Source organism: Dromiciops gliroides, chromosome 4 (assembly GCF_019393635.1).
Source record: "Dromiciops gliroides isolate mDroGli1 chromosome 4, mDroGli1.pri, whole genome shotgun sequence".
NCBI classification, from domain to species: Eukaryota; Metazoa; Chordata; class Mammalia; order Microbiotheria; family Microbiotheriidae; genus Dromiciops; species Dromiciops gliroides.
This window is the reverse complement of record NC_057864.1, coordinates 371804724-371817771: the sequence shown is the minus strand read 5'-3', so window position 1 is coordinate 371817771 and position 13048 is coordinate 371804724. Positions and strand designations below refer to the sequence as shown.

Here is a 13048-nt window from a genome sequence, read left to right as displayed (position 1 = left end):
GTCACTGGCTTGCAAAGTATTGGGTGTGGGGTCGGAGCTTTCTTAAGGTGTAAGAAGTCTGGAAGGGTGGATAGGGGCAGGTTATGAAAGGCTTTGAATGCCAAACAGAGGATTTTATATCTGATCTTGGAGGTGATAAGGAGCTACTGGAGTTTATTCATTAGGAGGTCGCGGGGTGATATAGTCAGACTTCTATTTTAGGAAGATCGTAATCACAGGCGAATGGAGATGTTCTGCAGTTGGGAGAGACTTGCGGCAGAGAAACCAACCACAAAGCTAATGTAATAGTCTAGGTGTGAGGTGATGAGGGTACACCAGGGCAGTGGCAGTGGCAGATGAGAGAGGAGGCATTTGGGAGAGATGTTACAGAAATAAAATCAATAGGTCTTGGCACCAGATTAGATGGGGGATTTTTACACACATATACACCCCCCCCCACACACACACACCCATACACACACCTATATACAGATAGGTATGCAGGGGTGCATGGGCAGCAAGGTGGTACAGTGGATAGAGCACCGAGCCTGGAGTCAGGAAGACTTATCTTCCCTGCGTTCAAAGCCAGCTGAGGACACTTAATAGCTTTGTGACATTGGACAAGTCACTTAACCCTGTTTGCCTCAGTTTCCTCATCTGTAAAATGAGCTGGAGAAGGAAATGGCTAACCACTCCAGTATCTCTACCAAGAAATGTCAAATGGTTGGACAGGGTTGGACATGACTGGAACGACTAAACAACAGAGGGGTGTGTGTGTGTACATATACATATATACATACATATACACATACATACATACACACATATATACATATGCGCGCACACACATATATATGTATGTATGAAATGTGTACATATCTAATACTTACTATAAAAATTAACCTCAAATGTAATTTGGACTGTCATTAATTCCATAGATGATGAAACTGAAGTCCAGAAAGTCTAAGTGACTTAACTAAGGTCACACAGATAGTAATGTGATCTTTTTGAGGAGAGGGCCTGCTTTTTTCTGTTTTTTATTTTGGTGCTAAAATCAACAAGGATCTATCTATTAAGTGGCTAGCATGCCAGGTACTGCTGGGTGCTGAGGATAGAGGTAAAAACAAAACAGTCCTGGCTTTCAAGGCTTTCAGATTTAACTGGGGTACAATTAAAAAGTATGTAGACAGTTAACTATAGAATAGATCAGAAGGTAGACACGTGTAATATGAAGGGCAGTTTAACAGTAGAACACCTTATGTAGCATAGTGCCTTGAACATTATAGGTACTCAATGTTTTGTTTAGTTGAACTGAATTGAAAGTAGGAGAACTGAGATTCTAGCCCAGGTATTCTCATTCCAAATCCATCCCTTTTTTTATTACATTGTGCTTGCTGTTGGAATGAAATGAAATGGTGATTTTCAAACACTTATTAGTAATGCCCATTCTGTGCTAAGCACCAGAAATGAGGCAATCTTTACTCAAAGAACTTTTACATTCAGGTGAGGGAGAAAACAAGTATATCATTAAGTCTGTACAGCATAAAGTGAATACAAATATATACAACCTAATTAACCACAGGGTGCTTTGAGAGGGAAGGAGAAAAGGCTTCAGTGTAAAAAGATGGTACATCTGAGTCTTAAAGGAAGAGGACTCTTTGAGGAAGAGGCAAGGAGGGAGTGCTGGCCAGGTATGTGAGACTAGCCTTGGAGGGGGGTAGATGTTTTGTGTTAGGAATATGGAAAAAGCCAATAAGACTGGATCACAGTGTGGGGTAGTGATTAATATCTAGTGAGGCTGGAAAGATTGGTTGTGAAGGGCTTCAGAAGTTCTTGTTTGAGTGTAGAGGTGATAAAAGGCCACTGGAATTAAATGAGTGGATGTCATGTAGTCACATCTGCACTTAAGGAAAATTACTTTGGCAGCTGTACGTAGGCTGGTCTGGAGTGGTGAAAGACTTAAGGCCAGGTTTTGGGGGATACAAATGTGCTGGAAAAAGAAAGACAGTCTCTGTCCTCCAGAGACTTAAAGTCTAAATATAGCTTAAAAGGCAGCTGAAAAGTGGGAAGGGGGAGAAGGTATTTGGTGCAAGACCATGGTGAAATCCAAAGAAATGCAGCTGAGTGGAAAATTTAGAGATGGCTAGCCTGGGCACACTCCTTAAATGGAGTTTTTGGGAGGAGCTCATCACTTCCTCCCTCCAGTCACAGGGGCCCCAGGGGCCGAGGACACTAATGAAGTCTCATTACCAAGGCTGGTTCATCTTTCAGGATGATGAAGTTTCTGGGGTTGTGATGGAGGAGTCCAAAGACTAAAAACAGGTGAAAAACCAATGAGAGTAGAGAGAGAAAGAAAGAGGGCCTAGAACATAAATCTGGGAACTCCCACAGTTAGAGGGTGATATATATGTGCGTGTATTAACATATACATACTTGGGTATATAAGTGTATGTGTGTGTATTTATACATGTCTGTATAAAAATAAATGTAAATGTTTACACTTAACTGCATATGAACAGCTTTCCAGGAAGATTGAGTGTGATTAGATAGGAGGAGAACCAGAGAGGAGAGGGTAGTCAGCAGTGTCAAAAGAACCAGGTAGGTAAAGAAGAATGAGTGCTGGGGGAAAAAATGATAGGACGAGAGATCACCGATAACTTGGAGAGAGCAGTTAGGAGAGTGAGTTTAGAAGCCAGAGAGCAAAGGATTGAATAGTGAGAGGACAAGAAGTAGAGGGTAGTATGTGTGTGCACACATGGGTGAGTATACATGTGCACATACATACATACACACACAGAGAAAGCATGAGTGAGCTTTTTGTAGGATTTTGGCTAAGAAAGTGAGAAGAGGTATAAGATGATAGCTTGCGGGAATAGTAGGGTCTAGTAAAGATTTTTTTAAGGGGTGGGGAGACTTGGGTATATTTGAAGGAAATAGAGGAGGAAATTGAGAGGTAGAAGATTAGTGAGTTTAGTGCGGATATTAAGGGGGGCACGCTGCTAGAGCAGATGGTTTAGGATGGAATCAAGGGTACATTAGGGGTTAGTTTTAGCAAGAAGGAAAAGGAAAAAATGAGAAATGACAGTGGTTTTGAGATGAAGAGAACATGTGTAGGGAGAGCTCATATCGAATGGCCTCCATTTTCTCTTCAAAGTTAAACTCAAGATCCTCAGTTTAGAAGGGAAGGTGTGAGAGGCTTTAGGAGAGCGAAAGTCTAGAATAGCTTCTGTGGGGAGTGAGATAGGAACTGTTAAGAAACAAATGGACCGTCTTACAGGGAGGGCCCAGTTGAAGTTGGATAACATGAATTTGTAATGCCAGTTAGCACTATTATGGAACTTCCAGTTGCTTTTAGGGCACTAATCAATAGAAGTGGAGGAGGCAGATGGTGGGAAGGCTGAGGTTTGTCAAGAAATGGGCAACAATAAATCAAGGAGGCAGAAGAGATTGTAGAGTTGAAATGGTTAACTATTGGATTGAGTGTAAAGTAAGAGGCAAAGTTCTCAGTTTAGAGGGGAAAGGGGAAAGTGAGAAGCTTGAGGAGAGGTAAAGTTTGGAATCCCTCCTGTAGGGAGTATCATAAGGAATCACTTAGGGAGGAATTAACAGTATTACTTTGCTGGAGAGAGGGCTCAATTGACATTAGATAGCATGAATTCGTAATGTATCCAGTCAATATATGTTTTGGACTTCAGCTTAGAGTTAAAATGGCCATCAGGTTGAGATTGGAGAGGGAGCTGAGCTGGAACAAGTGGTCTTAGTGGGCCATTTCAGCTTTGAAGTTATGGATCTGGAAGTTGGGTTCTTAGTTCTTTAGTAGGTGTATTTTATTTTAAAATTTATTTTAATTATTATTCATATTGTATTAAAATGTTAAAGACCTGCTCTGAAGTCATTGTTTTAAGATTAGATTAAATGTAAAAGATGCTTATATTCCTCTCAGCCACAGCTTTTTAGAGTGGGTTTATAAAACCTTAACAGTAGTATCTTATAGGGAAAGTACAAAAGTTTAGTACTAATTCTTTGAGAGAGGTTCGGCCCTTTCTCACTGCCTTTTTTTTTTTTTTTTTTTTTTTGTGCTGGGCAGTGGGGATTAAGTGACTTGCCCAGGGTCACACAGCTACTAAGTGTCAAGTGTGAAGCCAGATTTGAACTCAGGTCCTCTTGAATCCAGGGCGGGTGCTTTATCCACTGCACCATCTAGTTGCCCCCTCACTGATTTTTAAAAATAGCTTTATCCAAGTGGCCAAGGGACCATACCATTCTTAAAATGAAAAGACGGGGGAAAAAATGTGTTCAATGCACTTAATTTCTGCCACAGTGCTAAAGTTAATTTATCTGTCAAAGTACAATATTCCATCACTTGGCTAAATTGGCGGTGTGGTACCACATAGGAATTATTAGAGAAGTAGGTTTTCCCTTGGTTTGGTAATTATATTCACAAAGCCTGGTTGGATTTCATCCTTTTGAATGGGGCAAGAAGGTTTGGCTTTGGGATAAGTGTTACTGTTATTGCTCCATGATGAATAAAATCCTCCCTTGAAGCAACCATCATTTGAGTGTTTTTGTCATTTGACTTCTTGATGACAAAGCCATATATTTAAAAAGGAGCAAGAGTGCCAGAGAGCTGAATTTTGGATGATTTTATACCTGGAATCGAGAAGGCACGTGTGCTAGACATTGCAATTTTAAAGCACAAGATGTCTCCTTTTTGAGAACTGATATTTTGCATTTGAAATAGCAATTTGAACTGGCATAGGATTAGAATAGCAAGTACTCTCTCAGCATCCGACCCATTGGTGGCAGAAAGAATATACAATAACACGCATATTATTAGGTCTCTTGGAGGATGGGAACTGTGTAATGAGTCAGTTACTCAGATTAAAATTCAGTCTAATGTACTGCTAGCTTATGAGAGAATTGCTGGTGCAGGACACTATTAGGTGGAACAGTATCAGGTCTCAAACTATAAAAAACAGTGAATCTCAGAATAGTTTGGTATTGGTTAATCAACCAAATAGAGAAGATTAGGCATATAACATGCAAAAGGATATGTATCTCGTAGTCTAGTACTCAATAAACAAAAAGATCCCAGTTTTTGTGATAAGAGCTTACTAATTGCTAAAAACTGCTGGGAAAATTGAACAGCAGGATGGAAGAAATTGAATTTAGACCAACACCTCACCACCTAGTACCAAGATAAACAAAATGGACACATGACCTAGATATAAAAGGTCACCTTCTAAACAAAATAGAGAAACAAAAAGACTAAACAAAATAGAGCTGGAAAAAAATTACCTATCAGATATGTAGATAGAATAAAAGTTCATGACCAAGAAGATAAAAGGGATAATTTTGATTGCATAAAATGTTAAAAAGTTTTTTCATAAACAAATCTAACAAAGTGAAGATTAAAAGGGAAAAAAGGGGGGGCAGCTAGATGGCGCAGTGGATAGAGCACCAGCCCTAGATTCAGGAGTACCTGAGTTCAAATCTGGCCTCAGACACTTAACACTTACTAGCTGTGTGACCCTAGGCAAGTCACTTAACCCCAATTGCCTCACTAAAAAAAAAAGCCTTAAAAGGGAACAAAGGGGAAAAAAACTTTCCAGCAAATTTCTCTGACAAAGGTTTAATTTTCAAGATAGACAAGGAACTAATTCAAACCTAAAAGAATAGGAGCCTTTCACAATTGATAGTTTGAGGAAATCAACAAGTGGTTTTCAAAGGAAGAAATCCAAGCTATTAACAACAACAACAACAAAAGACTTCAAATAAATTCTAATTATTGAAATAAAAATGAAATAATTTCCAAGATTCTACCTCATCAGATTAGTAAAGATGACAATAAAGAAAAATGTTAAGTGTTGTAGAGTTTGTGGGAAAGCAGGCATATTGATACACTGTTGGTGGACCTGTGAATGGATTACAGCCCTTCTGGAAAGCAGTTTGGAATTATGCATAGAAAGTTACTAACCAGTACATGCCTCTGACCCAGCTATAATACTGTTAGATCTATACCCCAGAGACATCAAAGAAAGAGGAAAAGATTCTATATATTGAAAAAATATTTATAATACCTATTTTTGTGGTGTTAAGAAACTGGAAACTAAAGGGTTGCCCATCAATTGAGGAATGGCTGAATAAATTGTCAGCTATGAATGTAATGGAATACTGCTATGCTCTAAAAAATGAGGAAATAAGTGATTTCAGAGAGACATGGAAAGATCTTATATGAACTAAGGCAGAATTAAGTAAACATAACCAGAAGAAAAAAACTTATAGTAGAATATCAGTGTTACAAAAATGAACAATTTTGAAGACTTATAAATTGATGAAGAATGAAGCAAGCAGAACCAGAAGAAAAATGTATACTGGAGGCAAGGGTAGAAGGAAGGGTTTATATAGCACCTTATATGTACCTGATACTCTGATGAGTGCTTTACAAATAATCTTATTTGATCCTCACAAAAATCCTGTGAGGTAGTTGCCACTATTATCCTTCTTTAACAGTTGAAGAAACCCAGGCAGATGGAAGTTAAATGACTTGCTCAGGGCCACACAGGTGTCTAAGGTCTGATTTGAATTTAGCTCTTCCTGTCCACTACCCCACCTGACTTTCTACAATAATAATGTAAAGACAAATAGCCAAAAACTGTTCAAAGTATGAACAACATAATGGCCATCCATGATTCCAGAGTAATGAAGATAAAATGTACTATTCACTTTCTGATAGGGAGATGATGGATTTAGGGTGCAGAATGAAACACAGGCACCTAATGCTCCCACACACATATGCATGCATGCACATTTTGTATATAGCCAATGAAGGAATTTCTTTTGCCCTACTATACATATTTGTTACAAGGAATTAATTTTTTTCACCTTTTTGGGGGGGGGGGTCATTGCAGTGGGGGCTGGGAGGGAGAGAAAACAGATTTGTTCACTAAAAAGCACCTTACAGAAAGCACAGATACTGCTGTGGATTGTTGCACACACTTTTCATCAGATGAGGTCACTCATCTGATAGTTTTGCTCAGTTGCTTTACTCTTTTTTTTTTTTTAAATCCCAGGGCATTGAGGGTTAAGTGACTTGCCCAGGGTCCCACAGCTAGTAAGTAGTTGCTTTACTCTTTCAAGAGATATGGAGATAATCTGGAAATGTAATGTAAAAGCAAAACATGTCAATAAAACAAAACCGTTTAAAAAAAGAATATTATTGGTGTGATGCTTAGGTATAGCAAGGGTATGTACAGAAATATGAATTTTAATCTTGTTTATGACAACAGAGGATGCCTGTTTTCTTTAAACCAAGAAGTAATTGTTTACTTTTTTATTGGAATAGTGTAGATAGTGTTTTTATTGCCTGGCAATTGTTTTATTCTTTATTTCATGTGCTTATAATTGTTAAAACAAGAAACTTTTATATTTTAGCTACTATCTACCCTTTTTCTGCAAAATTTAATTACCTGAACAAAGTTGTTGTAATGTTGAAAATTTTGTTTTAAGAACCACTAATCAAACAAAGCAAATATATTTGCTTTATGATTATCTTTGTCCTCTGTATAGATTATGTCTTCTTCATTATCAGATTCTTTTAAAACTTAACTAGTAGGGCATGGATGCTACAGTACCAGCATCTCAGACTTTACATTGAGAAGGGACTACTATGTACATCTCATACAACCTCCTAATTTACAGTTAAGGAAATTGAGGCCCATAACAAAATAAATGCTGAATGAATGTCATAGTCATGTTAATAGTTTGAGTGGAATATAACAATGCATAGGAAATAGAGCTATAAGATATGGCTGGAAACATAGGGTGGTGCTAGATTGTGGAGGACATTTAGTGACAGGCAAAAGAGTGAACTTGACTTGGGACAATGGGGAAATTGGGTCCCATTGAAGATTTTTAAGCACTAGTATGATATGACTGGATTTATGTGTCAGAAAATATTATTTTCAATTGGATGGAGATAAGTGGAAGGGAAGGAACATTTCAAAAGTTTTTGTAGTACTCCAGAAAAGTGCTAATGACAATTGTACCAGGTTGGTAGCTTTGGAAATAAAAGGAGAGAGAAACCAGAAATGCTGCAGAGATAGGATTAATTGAATTTGGTACTTCGATATGAGAAGAGAGGTCAGGAGAAGAATTAATGATAGTGCTAAAGATTATGACTGGGCAGTCAGATGAACAATAGTTAACAAACATACAATAGTGAAGCCAGAAGTAGTAATAAGTTTTAGGATAAAATATAATGACAACTGTTGGTTTTACATTTGCTCATTTTTGAGGTGATGATAGAACAATTCAAATAGAAAATGTTCTGTGGGTAATAGGAGTTAGGGCCATATACTCAGCATAGAGGTCAGAACTAAAAATATAAATTTGGGCATCATCGACATAGAAAATGGTAGCTAAAAGTGTGGGACTGAATGAGTGCCAAGAATGAGACTGTAAAGAGAAAAGAAGAGGGCCAGTGGTTGGTAAGAGTATGAGATAACTGCCAATCAATTGGCAGCTCCTGTTGATTCTACCTTTGAAACATCTTTCCTTTAAACACTGCCATATCTCTGGAACAGGCCCTCATCTCATGCCTAGACTGGTTGGTCTCCTGCTTCAAGTCTTCCTGCTTTAGTTCATCATCTTCTTCCACTTTAGTCCATCTTTCACTTAGCTGTAAAAGTGATCTTTCTAAATCCATGTTTGACCATGTTAAATGACCTCTCCAGTCCCTCTTACTTAGTCAACACCATTGGCTCCCTATATAAAATCCTATTTGGGGTTCAGAGTCCTTTATAACCTGGACTACTTCTTTCCTGTCTTATACCTTACTCCAGTGACACTGACCTCTTTGTTTATTCCTTGAACAGTACTCTGAGCAGTGATGCTGTTTATACCAGCTGTCCTCTTTCTCCATACCTGGAATTCTCTTCCTCATCTCCTGGCTTTACTGGCTTCTTTCAAGTCCTAGCTAAAGTCTATAAGAAGCCTTTCCAAATTCCTCTTAATGTAGTGCCTTCACCTTAGTTGATTATTTCCAATTCTGCCTCATATACTTTCTAGCTGTGTGACCCTGGGCACACAGCTTTAGTTCATTTGTAAAATTCGGATAATAATATTGCCTACTTTCCATTGTTTTGAGGTTAAAATGAGATAGTATTTGTATAGCACTTTATAAACCTTAAAACACTCATTATATATAAATGATAACTGTTAAACTGTGAGTGCAGAAACTTTTGGTATTTTCTCTGTATCCCCAGCTCTTAAATCATTGTGCCCATTTCATAGTAGGTGCTTAATAAATGCTTCTTGACTGGCTTGATGACTATTCCCAGGAACAAGAAATTTCATCTCTCACCACCAACTATTTTTTCTGGATCTTCCCCAAGTCCAGAATGTTCTCCTTCTTCAACTCTGCCTATATAGACTTCTCAGGCTTACTTTAAGTCCCATCTAAAATCTCATCTTTTTCAGGAAGCTTTTCCCTAACTCTTAATTCTAGTGGTTTTTTTCTTTTAATTATCTTTGATTTATCCTGTATAAAACTTCCTTTGTATATATTTGTATATTATTTCCCCCATTAAATTATAAGCTTCTTGAAGGCAGGGACTGCCTTTTGCCTTTTTTTAATATTCTGCCCAGCACATAGTGCTTAATAAATGATTGCTTATTGATTGATTATTTTTTTTTTTAATTTTTATTTTTTTGCAGGGCAGTGAGGGTTAAGTGACTTGCCCAGGGTCACAGCTAGTAAGTGTTAAGTGTCTGAGGCCAGATTTGAACTCAGGTACTCCTGAATCCAGGGCTGGTGCTTTATCTACTGTACCACCTAGGTGCCCCCTATTGATTGATTATTGACTAGTTATGGAACTACTGAAATATTAGAGACATAGGAAGAAAGCCAGGGGAATGTGATGTCACTGAAGCCAAGGAAAGGAGCACCTTTCCAGTATGAGGGAGTATCCTAAGAATTAGAAGTAGTAGAGTGATCAAGAGGGATTAATATCTCAGTTTCCTTATTTGTAAAATGAGAGTTGGACTTGTTGGCATCTAAAATTTGATTTCTTGAACCTACCTAGTTGTCTTCCTATCTGTTTAGGTGGGGGTTTCACCTGAGATGTTCTATCTTTGATGTGCTCATCTTTTCCTGGCCATTAGATTCTCTGACATGGCTTCAACTATCACCTTTGTACAGGTGATTGCCAAAGCCATATCACAGGACATGATGTCTTGTCTGAGCTCCAGATCCACATCTCTTACTTCCTCTAGGACAGGAACTCTTCGGACATGCTTTGATGGCAGAAAAATTTCATCTTTATTTTCAGTCAGCTAACAAACATATATTAAGCTATTAGTATGTACCAAGCACTGTGCCTGGCACACAAAGCAAGACAAACAATAAATACTTCATGCTCTCTAACCTCTTATTGAAATTTATAATTTTCTTCAATTACTTAAAAACATTCATTATTTTGAGAGGGGTGGATCTATAGGCTTTATCTGACTGCCAGAGGGATCCATGACATAAAAAAAGGTTTTGCAAAAAAAAAAAAAAGGTTAAGAACCCTTGTTGTATGTAGGATGTCTCTACCCATATATTTCATTATCACTTCAAGTGTAACACATCCTAAACTGTGTTTGTCTTTTTCCCTAAAGCTGTCCTTTCTGATGTTACTATTTCTTTCAGTGGTACTGCCATGTGGAAAAACTTACAGCGCTTCATCTCTCATGACCAGTCAGTAACAACTTCTGTAAATTCTCCCATCTACTCTATTCCTGGTACCCCTCCTGATACAGAACCTCAATACCACTTTTCTGAACTATTAAAAGAAGTCTTTTTTACATGTATTTCTTCCCCCGCCCATCTTTTCCCCTTTTCAATTTCCCCTTCAAACTGCTGTCAGGCTAATCTTCCTTATCTAAACAATTTAGTGCCCAAAAATCTTGGATTCCTGTTATCTGTTAAGTAAAGGTAAAATGCCATTTCATTTTGAAAAATTCAACTTACTCCACATTCTGGCGACATGCTAACTTTCCCTTCTTATTCTCCTGCCACACTCTGCCACAATCTGTCCTCTAGCCATTGTGGATAACTGTGTCCTTAGAAGATACACTTTATTTCACAGACTTGATAACCTTTGCTTCTGATGGCTCCAGTATCATCTTTTACCCTTCTTCAGTTCACCATCTCAAATAACATCTCTATGGAATTCTTTGTACTTCACAGAATACTCATACTTATAACGTATTATTAGTATTAGTTATTTATGTCTATATATTACCCTCCCAATAGACTATAAACTTTGTATCTCTCTCCCATCACAGCATAGTACTTTTACATTTAAGAACTCAGTGTTTGAATTGAATTGAGGGGATTTATCACAGATTAATGAAGGAAGAATAAAGAAGACAATTCAATGGATATGGAGACTTTGAAACTGATACCAGTGACAGAAATATGGAAGTTCCAATGGGCAGCTCATTTTGGGTGAAAAAATATAGAGTATGATTTTAGAATTCATTAGTTTTGTGGTAATGTCTTCCACATAATAGCAAAGTATTTACCAACCAGTAGAATAAATGTATAAATGAACTTTATTAGAGAATGGAGTTGTACATTTGTGGGTTGCTTATATAGACATGATAGTTCAAACCATCAAGCTAGGATACTGATAAATGTTCCTTTCTTGACTTCATTAACATCACTCTCTTGCCTTGAAGGTTCCTGAAGAGAGAATTTTAGAGTGAAAAACAGAGTGATGGACCAGACAGTACACCCCAGTTTAGGGGATGGGATGAAGAAGTGGAGTGAGAAAGAGATGAAATGATTACAGTCATAAAATGGCATAGTAGGGAACATAAAGGTGTAGTCCAATCATACAATTAAGTACATTGAATTTTACAGTTAAGTGGTGATTGGTGATTTGGGACAAAGTAGATTGAGTAGAATAAGTAGACTACAAAAATTTATGTATTTTCCATAGATCAAATGAGGAAACATGTACTTTGCAAACCTTGAAGTGCTATGTGAATAGTATGATGCTGCTGCTGCTGCTGCTGCTGCTAGTGATAGGAAAAGCTACTTGGAAAGAGTTACAGAGTGGGCAATGAGAAAACCAAGGCAAGATTAGTGTAAATTTAGGGCCTTGCATCCAACAGTGAGTGTATGGGAAAATATGAAACAGAATCTATATTCTAAAACCAAATATAAATGACTTTTTGATGATTTATTGTTTGGTATCATTTGTTTCTTCTATTACTGCATATAACTAATAATCAGCAGCTATAATTTTGGACTAACTTCTCCCCAGTAAGAAAATGTAAGGTATATTTTAGGAACTATTTATTTATAGTAATATCTTGTTCTTTTTTATATTATAGCTGCTCAGTTTATTTACTCAAGACGTGACAAACCACCATCGTTTGTTGAGCCAGTAGAAGAATATGACTACGAAGATACAAAAGAACCTGCTAACTCAGTTTCTAATCACCAGCTTAGTGGGATTGATCAAGGTACAGTAAAATAAACCCCAAAACTTGTTTCTCTCTTATTCTGAGCTTAGTTCCTTATATCAGTGAAATCACAGGTCTAGTCCAAAAGAAAAAAAGGACTAGGTTGGGTTTTGTTGTTGTTGTTGTTGTTATTGTTGAGAAAAATCTTTCTCTAAGGGGAATTGATAGATTTCAATCATGCTTAAAGTATTACAAACTGTATAGAGATGGAGATGTTAATTTGGAAAGTTCAGGGCTGTTTTGTGAAACTATATAATGTGTTTTTGACCACTGTTATTTGCCATAGCTCGTCTTTATTCATGCCTTGATCACATGAGAGAGGTGCTTGGAGATGATGTCCCAGACCAAAAAATGATTGAAGCAGTGCTGCAAAACAAATTTGATGTGGAGAAGGCTTTAGCTATGGTGCTTGAGCAAGATAAAAAGCAATCCAAGAATGAGGAAGCTCTCTCCATGGGAAAGGCAACAAAAGGTATGCTATTAATTGTTTTAAAACTCATTATTGCTTTTAATAATTTAATGTTTTACAAAGGTTTGTATGTACCCAACT

The 13048-nt window shown here is 37.4% G+C and overlaps 1 protein-coding gene across 4 annotated transcripts in view; it reads left to right on the top strand.

The window, feature by feature from the left end:
• The window catches only part of HBS1L (HBS1 like translational GTPase), a 140555-nt gene that overhangs the window by 8982 nt on the left and 118525 nt on the right, over positions 1-13048 (top strand). For all 4 annotated transcript variants that reach the window (XR_006356301.1, XM_044001311.1, XM_044001312.1 and 1 more), the window contains exons 3-4: positions 12367-12498; positions 12785-12970. Coding sequence is in view for 3 of the 4 variants with exons in the window: in XM_044001311.1 (XP_043857246.1) it covers positions 12367-12498; positions 12785-12970 (318 nt within the window). In the remaining variant the exon portion in view is untranslated. The remainder of the gene's footprint in view (positions 1-12366; positions 12499-12784; positions 12971-13048) is intronic.